At 57.4% G+C, this 25,798-nt stretch overlaps 2 protein-coding genes across 4 annotated transcripts in view; one reads left to right on the top strand and one right to left on the bottom strand.

Moving 5' to 3' along the window:
* The window catches only part of C1H19orf81 (chromosome 1 C19orf81 homolog), a 32,607-nt gene extending 29,313 nt beyond the window's left edge, over nucleotides 1-3,294 (top strand). For all 3 annotated transcript variants that reach the window (XM_060380122.1, XM_060380127.1, XM_060380123.1), the window contains 4 exons: nucleotides 932-1,004; nucleotides 1,147-1,267; nucleotides 2,294-2,427; nucleotides 2,956-3,294. In XM_060380122.1, the coding sequence (XP_060236105.1) occupies nucleotides 932-1,004; nucleotides 1,147-1,267; nucleotides 2,294-2,427; nucleotides 2,956-3,151 (524 nt within the window). In that variant the 3' untranslated portion in view covers nucleotides 3,152-3,294. The remainder of the gene's footprint in view (nucleotides 1-931; nucleotides 1,005-1,146; nucleotides 1,268-2,293; nucleotides 2,428-2,955) is intronic.
* Shank1 (SH3 and multiple ankyrin repeat domains 1) overlaps nucleotides 3,243-25,798 on the bottom strand; it is a 49,285-nt gene continuing 26,729 nt past the window's right edge. Inside the window, 11 exon segments of the mRNA XM_060380047.1 lie at nucleotides 3,243-6,357; nucleotides 8,387-9,315; nucleotides 9,317-11,466; nucleotides 11,958-12,054; nucleotides 18,663-18,781; nucleotides 19,116-19,184; nucleotides 19,369-19,392; nucleotides 19,908-19,988; nucleotides 20,483-20,618; nucleotides 21,103-21,227; nucleotides 21,470-21,552. Of these exon segments, the coding sequence (XP_060236030.1) occupies nucleotides 5,640-6,357; nucleotides 8,387-9,315; nucleotides 9,317-11,466; nucleotides 11,958-12,054; nucleotides 18,663-18,781; nucleotides 19,116-19,184; nucleotides 19,369-19,392; nucleotides 19,908-19,988; nucleotides 20,483-20,618; nucleotides 21,103-21,227; nucleotides 21,470-21,552 (4,531 nt within the window). The 3' untranslated portion in view covers nucleotides 3,243-5,639.

A 25,798-nucleotide genomic window follows, 5' to 3' on the forward strand; every position in this document is an offset into this window, starting at 1 on the left:
GGAGCCAAACATCAAAGACAGTTTCCTTCCATCTGTCTGTCTGTCTGTCTGTCTGTCCTTTCTTTTCTTCCTCCACCCCTCCCTCCTCCCCACATTTTCCTCTGAGGTCCAGGCTGACCCCACAGTCACTGTGTAGACCACACTGCCCTTGTGCTTATGGCGGACGATCTGCCATAGCCTTCCTAGAGCGGCAAGGAGGGGTGTGCGCTCCCACACCCGGGGCAAGCCTTTACGTAGCCCACCCTAGAGTCGTAGTGCTGATTCTCACTCACGCTGTTGGCGAGAACCTGGTTGCTAGGCCACCGAGGAGCTGGTCAGGAAGGCTAGACACTCGTGTGCCTGTACAACTCTAAGGCCAAAGTGAAGAGTGAAGTAGGCCATGTGTGCCAGTCACTAGCCAGGGGAAAGAGAGGCCTATCTTTCTTTTTTTTAATTAATTAATTTTTTATTGATTACAGTTTATTCACTTTGTATCCCAGCTGTAGCCCCCTTACTCCTTCCCTCCCTCCCTCCCTCATCTCCTCCCATGCTCCTCCCTAAGTCCACTGATAGGGGAGGTCCTCCTCCTCTTCCCCCTGACCCTAGAGGCTCATCTTTCTAATGAGAAAGGCTGGCTAATGTGAAGGTCGGCAAGAAGAGAGTCACATGTGAAGAACCAGTTCCAACCAGTAGGCTGGAGTCTGGTATTAATCCTGGGGCAAAGGGGTGTTTCGTTTTGCTGCCCCCTTCAGGCTGAGAGCCTAGCCAGGAGTCCAGTTTCAAAGCCAGAGTGGTAGGGTGCACTGTGCAGCTTCCAGATGGCGTCTCAGGGACTTGCCTCTGAGATGGGGCTTCCTGGGGTGGTGTGCATGCTGCTGGGTGATTCTCTTCTGAAGAGAGCCGGGGCTTCGAAGGACCCTTGTCAGGTGACACTGGCTTCTCTTGTCGGTAGGAGCCATCCTTGTGGATCTGGAGTCTACAGAGGAGTCCATGACTCGGAACCTGGTCAGGCCTGTCAAATCCTCGTGAGTACTCTGGGCCCCACAACCTCTGACTTCAGCTCCTGCAGAGGTGACAGAAGCAGCCCCTGATTTCAGAGGTGCCTTGCCTTGCCTTGCCCCTCTCTGCCTCCCTCTCTCCCTCTCTCCCTCCCTTCCACACACACAGGAAGCAGTACCTGAGGCAGGTCATCTCAGAATATGAGGCCCTGGATAGGGAGCTCCCGTGCATCCGAAAGTTCGCAGCACCACCCTCTGCCCAGCCCCTCTGCCTCTGCATGGAGACTTCGGTGAGTGGCCATCGGCTCTCTGCACACTTGAGGTGGCGAGAGGCTCGCCCGAGCAGAATTGGGTTAAGGTAGCGTGGTAGCGTGGATCTACTACTCAGCACTCCAGAGGCAAAGTCAGGAGGAGCAGGAGGACGAGGTTAGTCTGTTACACACTGAGTTCAAGGCTAGCCTGGGCTCCCTGAGCCCCTGTCCCAAACAGAGCAAATGCGCACGCACGCACGCACGCACGCACGCACGCATGCACACACGCTCTCTCTCGCTCTCTCTCTCTCTCTCTCACACACACACACACACACACACACGCACGCACACACGGACCTGCTGTGTACTAGGCGCACGCCTTAAGGCACTCCACCCGATCTTTCTTTTCCTTGGTGCCTTTGAAGAAGGGACCAAGTGTACCATCATGCCACCCTGGGCACACAGATCTCCTTGCAGCTCAGAAGCTACACAGGTCTGGTTAGTACATGGGTGGAAGACTCCTTGCAGCCCCTCCTGCAGACACCCCTAATGTCTAACAGGTGGAGGTCAGAGGACAACTCAGTTCTCTCCTTCCACCTGTCTGTGGGTGCGGGGGATTTCACTTGTCATCAGGACTGCAAAGCAAGCGCCTGCACCCACGAAAGCATCAAGCCAGCGGGGCCTCAGGGATTTCATATGCTTGGACAGCTGCTTTCCCCCTTTGTCACTGTGGCCAGTGATCAACACATCCTCTGAAACAGCTTCCTCTCTTCTGATGACTGCACTCCCTTAACATGAGATCACAGGCTCAAATACAATCTCCCAGAACTCTAAGGCGCCATCCGTGCCTGGTCTCTGGGAGAGTTTTCCTGCAGGGTGGTGGGATTGTAATCAGTCTGATTTTTGAGAATGATCTTGAGTGGCAGATGCCTTCGCACCTGAGACTCCCGTGTTCTCCCTTTGACAAGAATGACAGAACCCAGCGGGTCTGCAGGTGGAGTCTGGGCCAGGCTCCAACCTGGGAGATAAGGGCTGCGGGCTGAGGCTGTATGCACCCCCACGCAGGAGGATTTCACGCACTTGGAGGTGCTGGAGGCTCTGGAGGCCCAGCTGCCCGGGGCCATGGAGAGCGGGCGCTTGAGCAGTATCCGCTATGAGAATATGAATGTCATCTGCGGGACGGCGGGCCGACGGGACAGGTGAGCCCGTGCATGGGCGTGGCCTAGGCCAAGCGTTTGACGGACAGAGACGGGAGAAGCGTAGTCTGGGAGAGTCAGCAAACCGAGCTGGGAGGCGGGGTGAGAGAGCTAGTGGGTGGGGTCAGAGTGACGAGGAGAGTGAGGGGTGGAATGAGAGCAACTGAAAGATCAGAGCCTACAGTGAGTTGGAGAGTTGGAGAAGGAGCGGGGCCTCAGGTGAGGTCACGGGGAGGGTGACAGTGAGGTCTGAGGCCGAGAACCACCCAGCGGAACGGGTTGAGTGGCAATTTTGGCAGAATCAGAATTAAGATTTGGCATGGGGGAGGGCGGAGTTGAGTGCCATTTTGGGCAAAGTCAGGATGACACTGAGGGGCAGGTCCTATGCTGAGTGGCACCTCTAGCCGAGTAGGGTAAGGATGGCAGCGAGGGCGGGGCCTGGCACATTCACGGTGACATGAGAGACAGGGCTGCAGAGAGAGACCGCGGCGGCGGCCGCGAGCGCAGGCGGACAGGGCGAATCCCCCGCAGGTGGCTCATCACCGTCACAGACTTCCAGACGCGCTCCCGCCTGCTGCGCACGGGAATCAGCCTCCGCGGAATCGCGTACCCACTAGTGCGCCACGACGACCTGCTGCTGGGGGACTACCGCCTGCACCTGCGCCGCTCCCTGGTCCGACGGCGCATGCTCGAGGCTCTGGGGGCGGAACCGACCGAGGAAGATTGACGGGCCGCGGGGGCGGGTCCCAGCTGCGCCCCGCCCCCAGGCCCTGCAAACCGAGAGGGCGTGGCCTCCCTAGGAAGGAGGCGGGGCCGGCTCGAGGGGGTGGATACTGTGAGTTTAATTATAAAGAATGACCTGATACAAAAGCCATTTCTCTCAGCAAAGTCGTGTTGGGCGTGGGGGGCGGGGCGGACCTCTGCTGTCATCCTCCTCCAGGTCCCACCCAATCCCTGCGATCCTGCAGGACGAGCTCAGCTCCTTTCTCGTCCCCTCCCGCCCCCTTGGAAGACAGTTCTAGGGCTTTTATTTCAGGTGCTTTTTTTTTTTTCTTTTTCCCCTTTTTTGGATTTGTGTGTGTTCTAGGATTTTTTAATTTTTATTTTGCTTTGTATATTTTTTCTTTTGCTATTATTTGTCTTTTTGCTTGGTCTCTCCTCTCCACCCCGCTTCCCCAACCAGCCCCTCCCCCTTCCCTCTCCCCGCTCCTCCCCCCCAACCCCACCCCCTACGCCCTCCCCAACCCCGCGGCACCCATCCGGAATTAACAAGCCCTTGATAGACAGGTGCCGCGCAGGCCCCCTGCGGACGGGGGGCATCCGACCAGGGGGAGGGGGCGGGTAGGGGCCCAGCGCCACCTCCTCTCCAGTCCTTACCACCCTCCCCCCTCCCGCGACCCTCCCACAAGGTTCCCTGCATTTCCCTGACATGGTGAGGGGAGGGGGCTGGCCCTCCCCTCGTGGACAGAGCGCCCCGGGGGGCCTGGGGGCAGCTTTAGGGAATGGGGTGGGGGAGGAGGGGAGCTCCCTTCTTTGGCAGCTGAACATGGGGGGGGACCTGAGGGCGATGCCCTCCCCCCTTTTATCCACAGCAGGGGAGGAGGCTACCTAGGGGAGGAGAGGTGGCTTTAAATTCCCAAGCCCCAGAAGGAGGGAGGGGGGAACGTGCGGGGAGGAAGGAGCCATGCTGGAAGAATGTGGGGGGCGGTAATCCGGGGAGAGAAGAAATGGGAGGAAGAGGAGGAATCTTCGTGCAAAATGGACAGTCGAACAGATGGTCTGGGAACGACAGGACTGAGTGACAGCCTAGTGAGCAGGGAGCCAGCGTGCATGCGCAGGGTCTCCTCTCCCTAGGAACAAGGAGGAGGTGAGCAAAGACCTAGGCAGGAAGAGAGGCGAGGACTGGCTAGGAGTGTGCAGAGTGAGGCGGGGAGGCAAACGAAAAGAGGTCAGACTGCAGGGCAGTGGGGAAGGTCACCTAGAGAGCACAGCACAGCACAGCAAGCACATTCCATACCTGAGCACCGTTTCAAAAAAAGGACGAGCGCATGAGAGGGAGTGTGCAAGAGGGCATCGGAAAGCAAAGATAAAGGTGAACAGAAAAAGCCTGGCGCGGTGGCTCAGGCCTTTAGTCCCAGCACATGGGAGGCAGAGGCAGGTGAATCTCTGAGTTCCAGGCTAATCTGGTCTACAGAGCAGGACAGCCAGGGCTACACAGAGAAACCCTGTCTCTGGGAAGAAAAAAAAAAAAAGTGAACAGAAGTGTAAAGAAGGGTGATGGCAATGGGGGAGAAGAGAGGTCAGAGCTAGGAGTGTGCTAAGTGTCAGAGAAAACGGAGTGGGCAGGGCACAAGAGTGCCATCATGAAAGAGAGAGAGTAAGGTTAGGGGTGCCAGGACAGGAGAAGTGTCCCCAGGTCTGAGAATGGAGGTAAATGTGCTTAGAGTGTGCAAGGACAGAGCAGAAAGAAGGGGTGGCCGGGGGCTACAGAACTATGCCTGGGTCTGAGGGGGGCAGGAAAGTCCCATGTGTGTCTGCAGCATGGGTCCAGGGTAATAAATGAAGGTGCAACCCCCACCCCAGAAGCAAGTATGCAGAGAGCAAGCTAGCAAAGGCGGTGCACTTGAGCAAAACGAATGCATCCTGTTGGGGAGCTGAGCGGGCCGTGCAGGCCGGAGGTGTGCCAGACAGCCAGGGGACAAGCTTGTGCAAAAACTGCAGCCAGGGAGGGGGGCAGGCGTGCAAGAGGCAGGAGGTGGGGCAGCCGAGTGCTAACAAGAGGGGGAAGGCTGAGGGGCCTGGGGAGGTGGAAAGGATTGTAAGAGGGGCTCAAGTGATGGAATCGGAGGGCACACCTTCCCAGGCACCCCCGTCCGGTCAGGTTCTGGGCTGACCCTCTATGGCTCTGTCTGTCCCCCTCCCCCCATCGACCTTTCCCTCCTCCTCAGTACCCCTGTGTCGTTTTTCTCTAATCCCCCCTCTACTCCGCTCGCAGTCTCTATCAGCTGCCCACCTCTTATGAGGTGCCATTGGCCTGCATCCGGTCCACCTGGGGACCTCGGTCAGGCCTGGGGAGACGGGGCAGGGCACAGTTTTAGCAGAGTCCCTGGCCCCCTGAGGGGAGGAGGGAGAGAATGATGGGCAGAGGGGTCAGAGGTCGAGAGGTCAGTGGGCTCAAGTGTCCTATGGACGGGCTGGTCCGTCCAGGCCAGCCATCACCTCTCCAGGAAAAATTTGAGAGCCCGGTCAATGTTCATACGGTGGCCCACCCTGGTCACGCCCAGGTCCACATAGTCCTCCTTGGTCAAGGCGGGCAGGTGGGAGCCATCGATCTCGTGGTCCAGGAACTGGGCTCGGTGCTCTGATAAGCCCAGCCACTCCAGCCAATCGGCGACGTCAAACTTGGTCCAGAACCCCAGAGGCTTGGCTCCGAAGGGCTTGTCCGGAGGCAGCGAGAGCAGGCGGGTGGGTGATAGGGAGCGAGAGGCCCCCGACAAGGCTCCTCCAAGACCTCCAGATATCCCGGGGTGTGGCGGCACGAAGACAGGAGCGAAGGGGTCAGCCGAGCCTCCTGCCCCTCCGGTCGGGGAGCTGCGGATGTCGAAGAGGCCCGGGTAGAGGGGTCCTGAAGGCAGGATGGGCAAAGAAGAGGGCCTGGGCGCTGGGCTGACCTTGTGATCCGAGGCAGGCAGCAGCGAGGGGCTGGGTGCCCTGCGGAGAAGCGGAGGCCGCATTTCAAATTCCACGCCCTGCAGGTGTCGGGTAGAAGCCGAGGCGGATGAGGCTGAAGGGGATGTAGCGCCTGGGGCTGCAGCTGTTGAAGAGGAGACCCCAGCTCCGGTGGGGAGTGGCGGCAGAGGGGGTTTAGGCCAGTTCTGAAAGATGCTGCTGCTGGGTTTGGAGAGGAGAGAGGCCTGGGGGTCTTCGGAGAGCCTGGAATGTGACAAGGGGTGGGGGCGGGGGGCCAGGGGGAGGGAGAAGGGTTTGGGGGGGAAGTGTGGAGGGCAAGGGTGAAAAAGAGGCAGAAGTCATGATTCGGAGGGAGAGACACAAGGGTGGGGTCAGAAAGATAGAGAAGGCCGGGTGGTGGCAAGGGAGGGTCAGATGAATGTCAGGAGAGAAGTGAAGGGCAAGAGATAGGACAGGGAGAGAGGGTGATAGCCGAGAGAGATGGAAGAAAAAGAACCATTAAGTGATAGCAATAACGCCCGCCACCACTTGCTGCTGCTCGTGTGTGTCAGGCATTGTTCTAAAGGCTTTCTGGATCGCGTCTCAATTTAATCCCCACAACAGCCCCGGTGGAAGGTTACTATTGTCAAGAGCACAGAGAGCTTAAGAAACTTGCCTAAGGACACACAGCCAGGGAGTGGCAGAGCCCAGTTAGAAGACACCGAAGTCTGAGCTCTTAACCACTACTCTATACTGCCTTTTTTTTTTTTTTTTTTTTTTTGGTTATGGTCAGTTATAGCAGAGTGGAAGACAGGTAGACAGAAACAAAACAACAACAACAAAAGAGGGTGGGCATTCAAGGGGGAGAGAGATGGAAGGGGATGGGGACAGAGAACAGAGAGAGAGAGGTGAAGAGAGGGAAATGAAAGCGAGAAGAAACAAGGGGAGAAAAAGGTTCCCCTCATCCCTTAAGTTCCCTTCAGCACGGCACCAGGGGGCGTTTGAACTGGCTGCTCCCACTGCCTGGCTCACTGCCCCACACAGCCTGCTAACCTTTATCTGCGATAACTGTAACCAGCCAATTCTTGGGTTGTTTGGTGAGGATATGGGTAATCACTGTGCCTACTGTCTAGCTGGAGCTGTTGCTCAGGGATAGAGCCCCTGCCTAGAACCCTAGAGTGGTGGGGGGGCGGATGTGTGGCTAGAGTTCCCCAGTGAGGGTGTAGCCTCTGGGCCTTAATAAACCAGGAGCAAGATGGGTGCTGGGTCTGTGCTGGATGTTCTGCTATGGCCCCTTCTCATATCCAGAAGGGCACGCCCCTGCTGAGCTTCTAATCCATGATACGATGACTAAATGCAGCACCCCCCCATGAAGAATGAGTGAATTGTTTCACACCCCCCTGGAATGTGAAATACATGGGACAGAATTACAGTGTGCTCTGCAGATGGAGAGGAAGGACTTGAGGCTCCCCTCACTACATCTGAATAAAAGAAGGAACTGCTGCCCCCACCCCCACCCCAGGCCAGCGACTGTTAGCCTGGGTCATGGCTTCACAGCGAGCGCAACTAAGAACCTTTTGGGGAACCTAGGGATGGACCCACATCTTCCCATCTAGTGCATGCTGGGTCTCCAAAGTTGCCCTGCTCGCCTCATGCTGATAGCAGTGGCCAAGCTAAGTTCTGTCCCTCTCAGGCAGCGCAGGGCCTCCTCCTCCTATGAGGAGGCGGCGCTGGCCTGGCCCAGCCACGTGCTGCACAGACCTTCAGCTACTGTTGTTACTATCTGGCACTAGTAACTGTCATCCCAGTTACTGGGGAGGTTGAGGCAGGAGGATTATAAGTCTAAACCCAACTTGGGCCAAAGAGTTCAAGGCCAGCCAAAGCAACTTAGTTATCTGACTCAAAACATGGCAAGAAGACTGGGAGTGTAGCTCAGTGGCTGCATCCCTATCTACAATTCCACAGTAAGGGGCAGGGGTGTGATTCTGTGGCAGAGCCTCTGACTAGACCCCCCCCCCACCGCCAGTGGCTCAATAGTTGAGCACTTGCTTAGCATGCCTGAAGCCCTAGGTTTGATCTTCAGGACCATCAAAAGCCAAACAATAACATGTAGCCATTCATCTTGGGCCATGGGTTATGGTGACGGTGGAGTGGAAAAGTGTGCTTCTTAGAGGCCCGATTCCTGCAAGACAGCCCAGCTTGTTTTCTGTAACCCTGAGGCTCTGTGGGGACCTTGGGCTCCAGCGCCTGCCATAGCCACCCGCCAGCCAGCCGCAGGCCTCTCGCCTCTCACCTCTGCCTCTGCAGGGAGGAGGTCCTCTCTGGGATGTAACTGGCTCCTCCGTGGTGGCTGTCTGTGCTGCCCCCGCTGCCTCCCCGAGCCCAAGGCAGAGCTCCTCCTGCGGCCGAAGACCCACCAAACTGCTGGAGCTTGGAGCTGAGTTCGCTGATGATGCTGGCTTTGACCGTGGCCAAGGCAGAGGCCTGAGGCTGGGACAAGGGCCCTGGCAGGGGCGGCGGTGGTGGTCCCGGGCCCTCCTCCCACGGTAGCAGCTTCCGAGGCAGGGACGAGGCAGCGGGCAAAGGTACGGGCGGGACTTCCGGCTCAACCGCCACGGGTACCCCAGCCACAGCTGCCGCTGAGGGTCCAGAGCAAGCACTCAAGGCCAGTAGCCCGTCTGTCCCCGCTCCAGTCACAGAGACGGTGGGGCTGGTGGGGGTGACAGGATCCCGGAGTCCTCCACCGGGACCAGGTCTCAGATTTCCGCTAGTCCCGAGCGCCCTGCCCCGGAGCTTAGAGGGAGTCATGAGCTGCGGGGGGTATGGTGGGCCAGGAGTCCCAGCGCCCCCGAAGGCCTGGCCGTCCAGGTAGGCGACGTAGGTGTCCAGGAGCTCGGTCCCGCTGGCCACCCCGGCCCCGCCCCCGGCCCCGCCCCCCGCGTTGCCTCCTCCTTCGGCCGACAGGCTGCTGAGCGTGGACGCGCTGCTGATGGTCTCCAGCGGGTGATCGCTGCTGCTCCGGCTGTCCACCTCCTCGATTCCGGAATCTGTGCCGGGCGGAGGGTCGGGGCCCGGCTGCGGGGCCGGGGGAGCTGGGGCGGCCGGCGCCGGCGGGCCCGCGGCAGGGGGATCCGCAGTGGCCGCGGGGGCCCCCTGGGTCAGCGTGGCCACTTCGCTGTCGTAGGAGGTCAGGCTGGACGCCGTGGAGTCCAGGGTGGGCGGGGGCCGCGGCCACGGCCGGGGGCGGGGCCGCGGGGAGGGGGGCGGCCGGGGCGGGCGGGTCGGGCAGGGGGTGGGGAGGCCCGGGCGTGAGGGGCGACTCCGGCTTTTCGAAGCTGTTGGAAAACTCCAGCGGCGGCGGCAGCGGCTCGGCGAACAGGAACTCGCCGTCGTCCACGTCCACCGAGGGCGCCGGCGGCGGCAGGACCAGCAGCGGGAGGCCGTTCTCCTCGCCGCCTCGCGGGGAGGTGGGCGAGGCGGGCAGGGCCCTGCGGGGGCTGGGCGGCGCCACCCCGGGCCCGTCCTCGGCGGAGGGGCCCCTGGCGGCCGCCGCGGGGGGCCGGGCCTGGCAGTTCTCGAGGAAGCGCACGTGCAGCGGCAGCCGCTCGGGCTCGTCGGGCGCGGCCGTCCGCCAGGCCTTGCTCACGGTGGGGTGCGGGGTGGGGGGCTCCGGCCCCAGCTGCAGCAGCAGCGGCCCGACGCCGGGCGCGGTCGGGGGCAGCCGGTGCAGCAGGGAGCGGCGGGCGGCGGGCGGGCTAGCGGGGAGGGCCTTCTCCGGCCCGCCCAGGCCCGCCCGGTACCCCAGCTCCCGGCGCGCGGGGTCCCCCCAGAGGCGCAGCACCGGCTCGTGGCGCGCGTGGGGCGAGTGAGGCGAGTGGTGGTGGAGGGCGGGCGGCGGGGCGTCGTAGCGCGGCGACGGGGGCCTCGGGGGCGGCTGGGGGGCGCCCCCGCCCTCCGAGGACTCCTTCAGGGCCCGCTCCCGGGCGGCCAAGGCCAGCCCCAGCGGGGAGGCGGGATCCAGGGCCTTGCCGGTCAGGGGGTGCACCAGGGGCCGCGGAGGGAGGAAGCTGGTGAAGGCGCTGCTGCCCCCGCCGCCCCCGTAGGCCCGGCTGCCCGCGGCGTAGGCCCCGTAGCCCCCGCCGCCGCCCCCCGACTCCAGCCGGAGGTACGGCTCTGCGGAGAACATGCCCTCATCGATGGACTTCGAGTGGCGCAGCCGGGGACCCGGGGGCGCCCCCGGGCCCAGCCCGCTGTCGCCCCCGTCCTCGTCCCCCGCGTCGGTGGACAGGAAGAGCGTGGATCGCCGCCGGGCCTCGTTCTGCCAGCCTCCTTCCCTCCGCGCCGCGCCCACCAGGGCGGCGCCAAACTGGCTGGTGAAATCCAGGGTGGCCGGGCCGCTGGGCGACGCGGGGGTGGGCACGGGCGACGGGGACGGCGGCACCGGGGACGCGGCAGGCGCGGGGCCGGGGGAGGACCCGCCGCCGCCCGCGCCGTCGGGCTGGGTGGGGGGCTCCGCCTCCGTGCTGCTCCCCTGGCTGCTGCGGCCGCTGCTACTGGTGGACGGGGCCTTGATGATGATGGTGGGGATGGGGATGGAGTTCTTCTCCGACGGCCCGGCCGGCGGTGGTTCAGGCCGGGGCAGCGCCGGGGAGGTCGGGGAGGACGCCGGCGGGACGCTGCCCTTCTGGGGCTCGCCTTCCACCTTGGTCTGCTTGACCAGCGGGCCCTTGCGACCGCGGCCGGAGCGCGCGGGCACGTACATGGCCGCACTGGCTGCCCTCGGGGGCAGCTGGAAGTAGCGCAGGGCGGGAGCCTGAGTGGGGCCGCTGCTGCCTCCGCTGCTACTGTGGTGGGAAGGTGACGGGGCCCCCGAGGTCGGGCTGGGTCCTCCGCCTCGCCAGCCCCGGAGGCTGGGCTGGGGGCCTAGGGCCAGGCGAGGTGGGGGGTCGTCGGGGGAGCCGCCCGTCTCCATCTCCGGCGGGTGGGGAGGGTGTGCGTGGTGGTGGTGGGGCTGAGGGGGAGGGGCGTGGTGGTGGTGGTGGTGGGGTGGGTGGTGGTGCGCGGGGGGCAGGGCTCCGCCGTGATACAGACTCTTCTCTCGGCCCCCACCGCGGGTGTCGGGAGGAGACGGCCCATCGAAGGACGAAGGGGAGGAGGCGGGGAGGGGACCCCCGGAACCGGGGTTGAAGGGGCCTCCCCGAGGGGAGGGAGTGAGGCGGCCGGAAGAGGAGGGGGCCGGCGGTGTGCTGTAGGGTGGCTCTGGTGGGGATGTGGTGGGTGGGGGAGGGATGTCCTCGGAACCGGGGACTGACAGACTACGGCTGAATTTCATGGCTGGGGGTGCTAGGTAGGGTCTGTCATCTTCCGCAGCCCCTGTTGAGACACGCAAGACCAAGGGAGGATTTAGGGACCGGCCCGGCTCCTTTTAAAGGCTGCGCAACAGTCATCAGCGGCGCAAGGGAAAAAGCTCAACTCGGTGAAATTTCATCCTCAGCCCACAAGGGGGCGGCATTTCCTAATTGTTTAAAGGTCTGCACACGTAATGGTGCCGGGATGAGTTCAGAGCATGCTTGAGAAGAAAGGGCTGTTACTTTACACAGAGACGCGCAGGAAGCAGCTGGCTTCTCCCTCAACAAGTACCTGCCTCCACTTATTATCGTCTGCGACCAACGTGCCTTCCTCCAGACACAAGGCCCAAAGCTCAGAGAACACCCACCCTGCCGCCCAGCTGAGAGGAAGCAAAGCTGGGATTCATCCAAACCCGACCTCATCCAACCATGGTGACACGTGGTGCTGCAGCGCGCTCCCGGACTTAAGAGCCCTCCCTCGAGCTCCTGGCCCACAAACCTTCTTGGAAGACATACCGATAGATTTCTGCCGGAGCATAAGGCCAGGCCCGGGAGGCAGGAAGGAAGGCCGGTCATAGCTTGGCTGCGAGCGGTGGTGAGGATCGAAGCTCGACTTCCGGGGCAGCGGTTAGAGGGAGAGAGAGAAGAGAGCAGAGAAGGTCAGCCGGGTCCCCCACACCCCGAAGCGCACTTTCTCCTCCGGGCCCTTGCGTGGCAGAGAGATGGCACCAAGAAGCTAGAGAGCAGTTCCTGGGAGAGCGTTCTCTGGGGTTGCCCGCAGGAGAATGAGGAGAAAGGGCAGATGCTCTAAGCCAGGCACCACCTGCGGCCTTGCCTGTACCCAGGCCCCGCTGACACTCTGGCCTGTGGCGGCGGCCAGTTCCCTGCCTTTCTGTTGTTCCTCTCTTGTTCACACCTTCCTGCCCTCTTTTCCAGACTTGCCAGACCCTTTCAAAAAGGAATCCGGGCTGGGGGATCGCTGGGTCGCTGTAGCGCTTGTCACACACAGCATGAGGACCTCCGTTCTGGGCTCCAGCAGCTGCAGCCCAGGTCAGGCTTAAAGACCCAAGTTTTGAAATGATTTATTTTTATGTGCATTGATTTGTTTGTTTGTTTGTGTGGTTTTGTTTTGTTTTTTGCCTGCATGTATGTCTGCGTGAGGATGTCAGGTCCCCGGAACTGGAGTTACAGTTGTGAGCTGCTATGTGGGTGCTGGGATTTGAACTTGAATCTTCGGGAAGAGCTGCCATTGCTCGTAACCACTGAGCCATCTCTGCAGCCCTTAAGATCTGATGTGAAAGACACATTTGTTTGTGTCTGTGTGTGTGCACACCTGTGCGTGTCACACATACCTCTGCTCATAGAGGCCAGAGGAGTGCCCAGAGCTGGAGTTGTAGATGTTGGGGCCTGCCCCCTGTGTGGGCCTGGGGTCCAAACTCCCATCTTCCTGACACAGAGAACCCCCTAACCACTGAACCATCTTCCCAGCCCCAACTTCAACTCATGAAAGAAAACATTACCTGTCTGATCATCCATCTGTTGTTTAATCCATTCATCATTTCTACCTGTCCATCATTCCATCTGTCTGTCCAATCCTGTGTCTATTATTCCACATGTCCATCATTCCATACATCTTCATCTCAATCCATCTATCTGACCATGCATTATTTCATCTGTCCACCATTCTATTCATCATCTATCTTCCACCCACCATTCCATCTGTGTATCATTCCATCTGTCCATCATACTGGTTGTGTTTGAATCCAGTGTGATGGTGACTCCATACAGGACCAGAAATGTGGGCTCTTTCCATCCTCCTGGAAAGTTCTAGAGGGTAGCAGTGGCCTGAGGGACTCAAGTACCCCATCACTGTACTGGCCTGCCTGGGTTAGAATCTGCTATTCTTGTTTGTCTCATTCATTCCAATAACAAGGACTATTCCAGAAGGTATGGATGTCCTGGCTCTATGAAAGGCAGGCCATAAGTAAGTTAGAGCCCAGCCCAAGAGTCCAGGGTGATAACTGTCATCCCAGAATTGGAGAGGCTGAGGCAGGAGGTTCACCATGAATTCCAGACTAGCTTAGTCTACATGTGAGTTCCAGGAAGTGTCAACTACAGCATGAGACCCTGTCTCAGAAAAATAACAAAAAACAAAAACAAAAACAAAACAAAACAAAGCCTAACCTTAGAAGGACAAATTTCCTGTGGAGAGTGCTGATTCCACAGGTCCATGAGGAACCCAGGAACTTTAAGTGCCTGTTATCCCATAAGACCAGCAAAGAGTAAGAGAGAACAGGCTCCTCACAGGAATCAGGCTGATGGGGAAGGGGCCGTGGTGATGAGGGAGAGGTCAGGTTGACAGGGAAGGGGCATGATGATGGGGCGGGGTGGTCAGGCTGACAGGAAGAGGAGGTGGTAAAAAGGGAAGAATGAGAGTCACAGCAGAAAGATTAGTGTTAAGGAAGTTGTGTTAGCCTGGAACTGAAGGACGAACCCGGAAGTAATAAAAGTGGCAGAGAAGGTTCCTAGCTTCTGAAGGGAGCCTGGCCTAAGGAAAGGACACTATTTGCAGAGAAATAGTGAAAACTCTGACTTGGAAAAGCTCAGGTCAAAAACAAAACAAAATAAAAACTAAAGCAAAGCAAAACCCATGGGTGAGGGACTGGGGAGATGGCTCAGTGGGTAAGTTCTGTAAGTATGAGGCCCTGGGCTAGAGAGATGGCTCAGAGGTTAAGACCACTGGCTGCTCCTCCAAAGGTCCTGAGTTCAGTTCCCAGCAACCACAGGGTGGCTCACAACCATCTATAGTGAGATCTGGTGCCCTCTTCTGGCCCGCAGGCAGAGCACTGTATACATAATAAATAAAGCTTAAAAAAACAAACAAACAAAAAATTTGAGGCCCTGAGTTCAAATCCTCAATACCTACCTAAAATTCCGGGCCTGGCTGCCCACGCCTGTAATAGCAGCATTGGGTGCAGGCATGGCCAGGCGGAAGAGGTGGATCCCTAGACTCTGACAGACAGCTGTTTTAGGCGAAATCTGTGAGCTTCTGGTTCAATGAAGCTTTCTCAAAGGAGCAAGCTGGAGAACAATGGAGGAGGACACCTGCTCTGCCCTAGTTTGGGGATGTGTCACGCTTGCACGCAGCACAGTCACACATGGCACACCACGCTTGTCATAAACCACACCACATACCCCATCCCACCACCACACACATATACCCCCTCACACACACACCCCACATACCCCATCCCACCACCACACACATATATCCCCTCACACACACACCCCACATACCCCATCCCACCACCACACACATATATCCCCCCACATCATGTACCGCACACACCACCACACACGCGCACACACGCACACAGGCCATGCTCCACCACACTGTGACCACACTTACTGTACACCAAACCGTGCAAGAACCCTTACTACACACACACACACACACACACACCATAAATACACCACACACTACACACATAGACCATACATCCAGTACACGCCCATACACACCACATACACACACAAACACACAGCACACACTTAAAAAAATAAATATTAAAAGTACCCACCCCCACCTGCTTGGGCTAGCTATACAGTGGGGCCAGGCTTAGCAGACCTCTGTTTTGACTGAATATGCACTTGCCAAGAGCAAGCAAGCTCTAGTCCTTGACACCCCATTTGTCTTCTGTGAAACTGAGAGGATCTTCTCTAACGCTCTGGGGAAACTTATTGGAGATGAAAAGGTAGACATCCAGGGAAGGTAGAGTTGGGGTCCCAGTAAGGAACATACATAGAAGAGCTGCAGCAGGAAGATGCGGCTAGATGATTAACCAGAAAGGGGCAGAGGTAACCAGCCTTCAGAGCTGAGGCTGGGAAATGGCTCAGTTGGTAAAGTGCTCGCCGTGCAGGTCAGTCCCCAGACCCCACGGGAAAAGCCTGGTGTGGCGGGGTGTGCTGCAGTCACAGTGCTGGGGCGCTGGAGACGCTGCTGACAAGCCAGTCTCGCCTGCCTGTGCCTCCAGGCACACAAAGAGACCCTGATTTTGAGACTTCAACAGACAGGGTGGCTGGCACCTGAGGGTGGATTTGAAGGCTGTCCTCTGGTTCCCAGCGGCACCTGTGCATGTGTGTGTACACACTCACACACTCATGATGAGTGCACACGTAAGAGATGGGCTGCGTGAGGGTCGGGGCTGTCAGGTGACAGTTTGGGATCCTTGCAATTCAAAAGTGGACGTGATGCGGCAGACGTCAGGGAGAGGGCTGGACTGCAATCAGAGGGTGGCAGAGGGGGACTGCTGTTTGCTGAGAGCCCCATGTGACATGAGCTGACCTCATTTGACCCTCCTGAGGGCTGCCAGGCCTCAACCAATTTTATGAGCAGGAAGCAAATGCTGACAATATAGCAGCACAGTTCAAAGCCACACAGGGAGAGGAATTAGGATTTGAACACATAGCCCAGCTAAAAGACCTCTGTGCCCTTCTGATTCATTTTCTGCCTGCCTCCTTTTCTCCATTCCTTCTCCCTTCCTTTCTACATACACATTCTCTCTCTTCCTGCCCCTCTCTTCTCTCCATTCTTCATTCCTTTCTTTCTTTCCCCTTTGTGCTCCCTTCTTCTCCCCTTTTCCCCTTTGTTTGTTGGTGCTGTAGATTGAACACAGGGTCTTCACCTCCAACTCTCATTTTGAAAAAATATATTCTTACTCTGAACTTGCATGTCAGGACAGCAAGGCCACTGCACACATTCTAGACATTTTGAGACAGCAAGGATGGGCAGTAGGAGAGGGCCTGCAGGGCTCTCTGCTGGCCAGAGAAGTGGCTTCTAGACTGGAAATTCCAGGTTTCTGGCTGCAAAACCTGCTCCCTGCCTCTGCATAAAAGTGCAGGCTCTCTGGAGCAGGGGCCTAGCCTTGTGGTTGGAGTGCCTGGTCCTGAGGGAATAAATGACACATCTGTCTTCATGTCATCCAGCAGAAAACTCAGCCCACTCTCCCTTAAAGCTAGAGAGAGTGAGGTCTGCTGGTCTATCGAGATGGGTGTCTGCTTCCCCCACAGAAGCCGCGGGGAGTCCCTTCCCCAGCTCAGCACCTCACCCCTACAAACAGTGTCTGTGCTGCTTCGGACATGGCAGCTAGAGCACTTAGGTGCCACAGCTCAACCTTCCTGTGCAACATGCAGGCCAAAGGGCACTGATGTTGCCGTAGCAACTGAGACAGGATCTCACTCTGCAGCCTAGGTTGGTCCTTAAAACTCATGGCAATCTTCCTGCCTCAGCCTCTGGAGTGCTTAGATTATAGATGGGAGCTGTCACTTCTGACTTCAAAATTCACTTAAAATTATTTTGAATGTTGGGGATACAGCACATGCATCACTTATGTAACACCTACTAGTGAGTGAAGGGCTGGGATGTAGCTCAGCAATAGGACACCTGACTAGAATCCCCCAGGGAGTGTCAGGGGTTGGAGCTCAGTGGTAAAGCCCCTGCCTAGACCCCCCCCAGGGAGGGGATAGGGGTGTCGCTGAATGATAGAGCAGCTGCCTAGAACAGTGGTTCTCAACCTTCCTGATGCTGCGACTTTTTAATACAGCTCCTCACTGCTAATTCATAGCTATAATTTTACTGCTGTTATGAATTGTTATGTAAATACCTGATATGCAGGATAGCTGATATGGGACTCCTGTGAGAAGGCTCAGGACCCACATGTTGAGAACCACTGGCGTAGAATGACTTCAGTGAGGGTCAGGGGGCACAGCCCAGTGGTAGAATCTCTACCTAGGATCCCCCAGTGAAGGAGCTGGAGGTCTGTCTCAGTGGTAAAATGCGTGAGACCCTAGGTTCAGTACCCCACAAAAAGTTATTTGGGGTAAGTATTCTAGGGTATAGGAGGTTGGGTTTATAAGCACCGCTCTGCACTTGATGGAAGGGAGAGGCAGGAGGCAGTGAGCACATTCTGAGAGAGCCACACCAATCTGCCAAGCAGATCCTGGGCTCCCCAGAAGCCAAGATCCAAGCCTTAGGGCAAATGCCCTGTCGCCCTTAGGCCATGGGTGTGGTCTTGGGGTAGAGCCTTGGCAGGCAGAGGGCACAGGCTAAGAAAGGTGTCAGGCAGCTGGTTACCTCCAGAGGTGACAGCTGGGGGGTAGTCTAGCACACACAGGCCTGATGTGGGTGTGTTGGTGTCAAAGGCCAAAGCCATGGGGGCAGAGCCAGTGGGGCCCTGGCAGAAGAGCCTAGGCTAGGCTTGGGCTTTTCCTGAGTTCCATTTCGACATCTGTACACAAGCCAGCCACTGCTGCATAGCTTACAAGAAGATGCTAAGACAGGTAATATGTATGGAACACAGTAATGAAACACGGTGAACACTTGATGCAGATCAGTCTGTGGGGAAGGGAGGTGAGAAGGGCACACAGGCCATTGTTCGCAATGAGCATATGTCTGTGTTTGAGGTGTGTGTGTGTGTGTGTGTGTGTGTGTGTGTGCGCGCGTGTGTAGGCCAAAAGTCAACATTAGGTGCCTTCCTCAATCACTTTCAGTTCTATTTTTAAAAAATTGTTTGTATGTCCGTGCCTCTGCATGTGGGACTTGCACTCGACTGTGTGTGTGTGTGTGGACTGTGCTGTGCCTTAGGAGTGCAGAGGAGGGAATGAGAAGCCCTGGAGAAGGGCTGCAGGCAGTTGTCAGCAGCTGAGCGTGTGTCCTGGGAACTGAAAACCAGTGCTCTGCAAGAACAGCACACTGTGCTGTCTCTCCCGCCTGAGCATCCATATTTTAACAGCCATCCAACCTTTGTTGAGCATCTAGGATCACGTTGGGGTCTGCAACTATGGCAACATCATATTTTGACTGGAGACAAGGTCTCCTTATGTAGCTCAGGCTGATCTCAAACTCACAGCACCCCTCCTCACTCAGCTTCCCAGCCTCTGGGATGACAGACATGAGCTACAGTGCCACATCTCTATAGCATCAATTTGTCCTATGTGCGATCCCTAAGGTGGGAAGGAAAGAGGAGGGGATGAGAGTTAACATGAGAAGTGGAGTTGCCAAGAATAGAGGGAGGGAGAGGGAGAGAGAAAGCCCCAGAATGGGGAGGAAGAAAGTGTGGTACCTGTCTCGATTAGCTTGCGGCTCAGAGACGTAGAAAACATTTGGAGTCTTTACACTAACACAAGATCTCCTCGGCTTCCTTCCCACACCAGGTTACCTACCTCAGTGGCAAAGAATCCTTTGGGCCTGTGCTTGCCCAGGGACGCAAGGCCACCGGGCCCAGGGCTGTCGCTTGCACTGATGGTCTGCTGAGCAGCGGCCAAGATCTCATCCAGTTTGTCTGTGGGGAAGTGAAGAGGTCAGGGAGACAGCGAACGAGCTGCCCTAGCCCGCTGCGGAGACCCGGCTGCCTTGGTGTCAGATAGAGAGCTCATGCGATGCTGTTTCTGTGTGTGGGGACACCTCCCAGCCCAGCAGCAGGGCCCAGTGGTGACAAAGCATGGGAGAGTAGGTGGCACCATGATGGCATGAAGTACAGGGTCCCAGGGCCCTGAGTGCTGAGCTCACAGCTGTCTGAAGGGTGCACAGGAAGGAGGAGGGCAGGAGTACATGCACCATCCCCAGAGGCTGTAGGGTGGGGGCCGGGCTTCAGGAGCCATGCTGTGAGATCTTACTGAGTGCCATCTGATACACAGTCCGCTTTTTCTCCATGCTGGGCACTGGTGCAGGCTGTTGCTCGTATTCTGTGGGCAAAGGAGAGGGATGAAGCTCGAAGGTATCTCTGCAGAGGGCATGGCCAGCAGGTGTGGACCAGCAGGTGTGGCCAGCGCGAGGTGGGGGCAGTGAAGGGCCGGGGTCAAGGGAAGGGTAAATCCGCCGCTGGGGTTGGGAGACTGGGACCCTCCCACCAGACCTGAGCCCACTCACCAATTTTCTTCTTCCAGGGGGAGACTAGCCCAGGGGTAGACAGCAGAGGAGCCAAGAGTTAGGACATCAAGGGGAGGTGAGGGACCCCCTCTGGAATGCCCGCCTCCCCAGGAACCAGGGTGTGGAGTAATCAGTCACCTTCCCAACTGGCCCCAGGTCAGGGGAAAATGAGGCCCACCCCAGGTCATGAGAGTCTGCCTGGCAAGGAGCAGCTAACCTTCCTCTGTTGGTTGAGAGAGCCAGTGGAAGGAGGGGGAAGGGACGAAAGGAGAGTGACCCATGGTAGCAGGGACACACATACAGACCCCAGAGACCCAGGACAGAGAAACAGAGATACGAGAGGGCAGCGAGGAGACTCTCAAAAGCTTCCCACTGACACACAAGCAGGCCACAGAATCTTGCCCAAGGACATGGGGAGGGGCGCGACAGGAGGAGGACGAGGACCCCTCATGACTAACAACACTGACAAAGTCAAGGGTGGTCCAGCCCCTTGCCCCTGGCCGCCCCTGGCCCTCGGCCCGGCAGCCCCGCAGGCTCACCCATTTCCTCCAGCTCTGAGGTCATAGACTTGGAACGCAGGGAGATGGCTGGGGGCGGGAGCCGCTTAGCCTGCTGGGATGCTGGAAAGGTGGGGGTGGGTGGGAGGTGTCAGTGCTGTAGGGAGAAGACCCTTGACACCCACTCCTTTCACTGTGCCTCCAGAACTCTGAGAGCAGCACCCCAGCATGCTGAGCCCTCTCTGCCTCAGTTTCTCCCCAGAAAGGTTATGAACAGGCAGGCCTTGAGGGGAAAGGAGGGCCTGTGGGGGTTTGAAAAGTGGCCCCAAGAGTCTTAATTTGGTGGCAGTGGGATACCCAGGCCTGGCTCCACAGGCGGCTGAAGAAGCCCTTTTATTTTAAGACAAAGTCTCCTGTGGCCTAGGCTAGCTCAGACTCACTAAGTAGCCCAGGATGACCTTGGACTTCTGTTCTCCTGCCTCCGCCTCCCAAGGGCTAAGATTGCGGATGTCACTGCAGTGCTCCTTCCTGAGGCTCTGGGGATGGGACTGAGGGCTCTATGTGCACTAGGCCAGCGTTCTGCCAGCAGAGCCAAGGCCATGGCTGTGAAGCAGTACCTTTCTTGTGGACAGCCTCGTCCATGTCCGGGTGCCTGGTCACCATCACCACCTTGACCATCAGTGTGTTGCCTCCCTGGCGGATCATGTTGACCACCTGACGATGGCCAACCTTCACTACATTCTGTCCATTCACCTGTGTCGTGAGGAAGGATAGGAGACTTTAGCTCTAGGATTCTCAGCAGCGACCTCCTAGCCCATCCTCTGCCATCCTTATCAGCCCTCCATGGCTCCCTGGAACTCCCGCATCCCCAGGACTGGGCTGACCTGCACACCCTAGTCACCTCTGCACCCCTTCATGGCCTTGTATTGCATATTTTGGGGGACAGTGCTGTGATTTTTTTTCATTATTATATTTAGGTACAGTTACACGCTGTAGCCCAGGCTGGCCCGGAACTCACAGGGCCGGTAGCGGTGGTGGCAGTTTTCCTAAAATGACTAGCTGGAATGACAGGTGTGGGCTGTCACTCAGCAGAGGCACTTTTCAGGGGTCTCAGAAGAGCTGTTGGACAGGTGTGGAAACTCCATTGGGGTGAGTGGGTGGCCAGGTGTGGCACACAGCCTGTGGGCTTAGGGGTCGTCACCAGGGTCCCCAGGAGGACAGTGTGGCTGGGGCTCACCTCGATGAGGAAGTCTCCCATCCGAAGTCCAGCCCGCCATGCCACGCCACCCTCGTCCACAGACTCGAGGTACTGCAGCGCCGGGAAGGCCGGGGTGGGGGTGAATTCCTCGATGGGGGTCTGCGCTGCAGACGGGGAGGAGCCGGCGGGGTCGGAGGGGAGGGGGTGGAGAGGCCGAGCAGGGGATGGGGCTCAGACCCAAGTCACAGAGGACTCACTGGAGCTGAGGGACCAGCACCCCAGGGTGGGGCAATGGGTGGGCTTAAGGGTGTGTATGGGGGGGTCCCTTCTCTGTTTCCATCCTCCCTATCCAGGCCCTGCTTCTTGGGTCAGAGGATCTCCCATCCCCTCCCTGGCCAGCACTCACCCTTGGCCCCCCGGAGCACGAACCCGAACCCCTCACTGTCCTTCTTCTGCAGTAAGACTGTCTTCTCCTTGATGATGTAATCACTGGCAGGGTGGGGGGATGGGGGTGGAGAAGGGCTCATGAGGCACAGAGCTGGTGCCCCACCCCATCGAGGGGAGCCCCAGCCCCTGCCTGGAGACCATTCACTGCAGCTCCTGCAGTTCCTCGCCCCATCCAGTCTGTACTTATGCTCAAGACGCCCCCTCAAAGCCCGGGGTGCTCTTGTTCCCACCCACTCTTTCCTCATTCATCCTTCCGTGAATCCATCCACCCATCCATTCAGCAGAGCTGTTACCGAGCCCACGGCGCACCAGGCACCCAGCGGGGTGGGCAGAGAGGCTCTGAATTGCCACAGCCCTGCCTGGGTCCTGGCTGGCAGTTTCCTGTCTGTGACCTTGAACCTATGCCTTTAACTGTTTGTGCTTCCAGGTCTATAATGGGGCCTGCCTGAAGAGACTGTGAGGGGAATTCAGAAGTGGCCTACACACAGGGCTTATTTAGCCCAGAGCCACGTCCCTAGGCCAAGGTGTTAAGTCAAGAGGGTGACTGTACCAGCACATCTCATCATCTCCTTACTACAGGAACACTCCAGAGGACCAAAGCCAATAGAAACCCTGGGCATTACCCTGTCCAGTATGGTGGCTGATAGCTGCACGTGACTAATTTTATCATCACTAATTAAAGTTAAAGTGTCAGTTCCTCGGCTCTGATGGCCACATGATGTTCCTGACGACAGTGCTGACACAGAACATTCCTGTCCCCTATAAAAAGTTCCGGTGGACAGTGCTGACCGCTGCATCCCTTGATAAGCCACACACAGGCTGCCAGGAAACTTTGGTCACACACCGATTACCAGTCCTGATGATACAAGCTTGTCATCCGAGCTACCGGAGGGGGGTGCTGACGAAGGTGGATAAAAAGTTAGAGATCTGCCTGAGCAACTTTGTGAGCCTCTGTCTCAAGATGAAACATGAAAGGAGAGCTAGGGCTATAATTAAGCGGTAAAGCCCTTGCCTCCGCTCTCCGGTGAGGGCCTGGGGGCACGACTCAGTGCTGAAGCGTCTGCCTAGACTCCCCCAGAGAGGGGATGGGTGGTGAAGCCCTGCCTAGCATGCACTAAGCCTGCATCCCATCTCTAGCATTGGGAAAATAGGCTCCAATTGCCCCTCAAATGTGGTGTCGGATCTAAAGCCACAGACCTCACCAGCACATCTCAGTAGAATATAAACACAGAGGAAACTGATGGAACTCCAGTCCTAGCACTCAATCCGGGCCTGCTTGGGCTGCTTGAAGCGTAGCCTCCGATCCAGCCAGTGCTCATCCCTGGCTCATTTCAGTATGGACAGGGGCACCTCAACTGCTGCACCTCAAGCCAGTTCCTTTCAGGGTACCCCAGAACGTTTAGCGCCACCAGAATGCACTGCAGCGCCTCCCTGCAGCAGCAACCTTTGCTAGCATCGAGAACCCAGGGCAGGAACCATGCACCCTCTCTGTGTCGCAGCAAGGCTCAGCACCCCCCCACACACACACACATACACACAAATCCCAGTTAGATCTGTGTGGCTCTAAGCCACTCCAATAATACCCATGCAGGCTCCCCCAATTACCCACCCCCACACATCAGCGAACAGCCCTCCACAAGTACTCCCGTCTAGTGCAGTGACACCCCCACACATCCCAGTGTGCCCTGATCCTGACTCCCCCTCACTTTGCTCTCAGTGTATTCCCATCACACGCCCTCTGAGTACCTCCCAGCACACGGGAATAACACCTATTAGGTATTCTCGTGCCACCTCCCCCTGTCAGCGCCTCTGTAAGCTCCCATGACCCCCACAGCTTCCCGGTAAACCCATGTACCGTACAACAGTGAGCGTTGTGCACATGCCTGGTGCTGCCTCTCCTTGTCATCCTTAACGTGCACCACATCACGCATGCACATAGAGGCATACCGCACCCCTGTGCTTAACCAGAGGCCAAAAAATCTGTCCACAGGTTTCCACCTCCTCTCCCTCGGCCCTCCCCATTCTTCACAAGCAGTCTTTGCAGCTGCACGGAACAGATGCTGCGCGGAGATTGAAGGGCTTAAGGAAGGGGGTGAGGGGTTGAAGGATGGGAGGAAAGGGTCTGAGGAGGCTAGAAAGAAGGATGAGGTAAAAGAGGAGTGGACAGTCTGGGAGAATGTGCAGAGGTCAAGGCTGCTAAAATATGAATGTGTGGTCTGTGGGGCCTCACCCTGATACACTGTGACAACTTCTTTTAAGCCTTCATGCCCTTACTACTCTGACACCCTCTCCAGTTCCCATGAACCTCTCCAGGAGGCAACAGTGCCCTTCAGGCTCCCCCTCTGCACCTCACAAGGCAGAGTCACCTCCAGTCACCCATGCATGGCTGTCACCTTCACCTTTCCCCATGCTCTGACATTGTCTGGCATGTGTGTCTCTCTCTGCCCCGTCTTTACACATAGCGCTCTCCCAAGTGCCCCACCCTCAGATCCAAGCCTCTTGTTATATGGTGAGGCCACATGCTTGCTACTGGCCTAGCAACGCTGAAAGCCCTTCACAGCAGACCTGGGTTACCTGCTCACAGCCAGTCCAAGAAATACCACGTATCCCCATTTTATAGGTGAGTAAGGCACAGAAAGGTTAAGAAACTCTACAGAGACAGGAACATTTTGTCTGTTTTCCAGACAGGGTCTCACTATGCAGCCATGGCTGTCCTGGAACTCGCTTTGTTTGAGATTAGCCTCAAACTCACAGAGATCCATCTGCCTGCCTCCGCCTCTGCTGGAATTCAAGGTATGCACCACTCTGCCCAGCTGATAAATAACATTCTTTAATTCCCAAGAAGCTACCTGGGTAACTGCAGTGACAAGTCTTTCCATGTCACATCACCCAAATACCTCAGACCCATGCACTGAGGAGAAGTTCAGCAGGGGACCCCTGTGCTGTCTAGTTTTAGGTCAACTTGACAAACTAGTTACCTGAAATGAGGGAACCTGGCACTCTCTTAATTAGTTATTGATGAGGGAGGCCCCAGACTTTTGTGGGTGGCGCTATCCTCAGGCTGGTGGTCCTGGGTTCTATAAGAAGGCAGGCCATGAAAGCTAAGTGAAGCAAGCCAGTAAGCAGTGCCCCCTCCATGGCCTCTGCATCAGTTCCTGTCTCCAGGATTCTTCTGTTTGAGTAAGAATGCCTGACTTCTCTGATGAACAGTGCTGTGAAAGTGTAAACCGAATAAACCCTTTCTTCCCCAACTTGCTTTTCAGTCATGGTTTTTGATGCAGCAATAGAAAGCCTAACCAAGACAACCCCCAGCTGCCCCTCCAGCCTGTGGGGTTTATCCTAACTTCTGCCAGTCACACACACATTAAGAACCGTGCAATGCCAACCACTGTTTGGATCATTTAATATTTAAGTTATTACAACACTCCTGGATGGGGTTGACTGTGAGTGTTCCATCGTTAATGATAGGTAAACTGAGGCAAAGAGCCAGCTAGAATTGTCAAGACTATAAGCTGGGTTTTCTGAAAGCCACAGACCCCAGTAGCACCCCCCATTACCCAAGGATGCCATCGGTCTTTCCCTCTCACGTGGACTCCAGCGTGCTTTAAGTGTCTGTCTCTGCAGCTCGCACTTTGTATGCCCCCTGCCAGACGGGGTACTCCCAGCCCAAATGTCCTACTTGCTCTCCTGCCTCTTGGCTTCCTGCAGTTGCCTCCATCCCTCCTCCCTGTGAGCCTCCTTCCTCTCCACACCTCACCCACACTATCCTGTATCCCCATGTCCCCCAGTTAGCCAGTCTGAGGGTGCCCTTAGGATCTGCCCGGAGACCACCCCTGCACCCCCTCACTCTGCCCATTCCTTTTCAAAGTCTGCCACTTCCTGATGCCTGCCTGACTCCCCTCAGAAATGCCTGAGCCTCAGCCCTCCACTTCTCTTGCCTCCTATAGAGGGAAGCTCAGGCTGCCCCCCCCCCAGCACCAACGTTCCTTTCACATCGCCTGCCCACCATAGAAAGCTTTCTCCTTTGGGCATCTGAAGGTTGCCCTGAGGACCACACTGGTTTTCCCAGAAGCCTCTCTATGATTACATTCCGTGCACACTCCAGACTCGGTGCCGGCCGGTCCCCGCCCCCAAATCCTCTTCTTCCTGCCTGCCTTCCACCCTCACCCCCCCCCCCGCACCTTTCTGCACCTTTCTTGGCACTTAGCACCCCCAAACGCCAGTACCCAACCCCTCTCCAGCACCCACACGTCCCATTTTCTCCTCTACCCAGCAACCCCTTGCACTC

This window comes from Meriones unguiculatus, chromosome 1, assembly GCF_030254825.1.
Source record: "Meriones unguiculatus strain TT.TT164.6M chromosome 1, Bangor_MerUng_6.1, whole genome shotgun sequence".
Lineage (NCBI taxonomy): Eukaryota > Metazoa > Chordata > Mammalia > Rodentia > Muridae > Meriones > Meriones unguiculatus.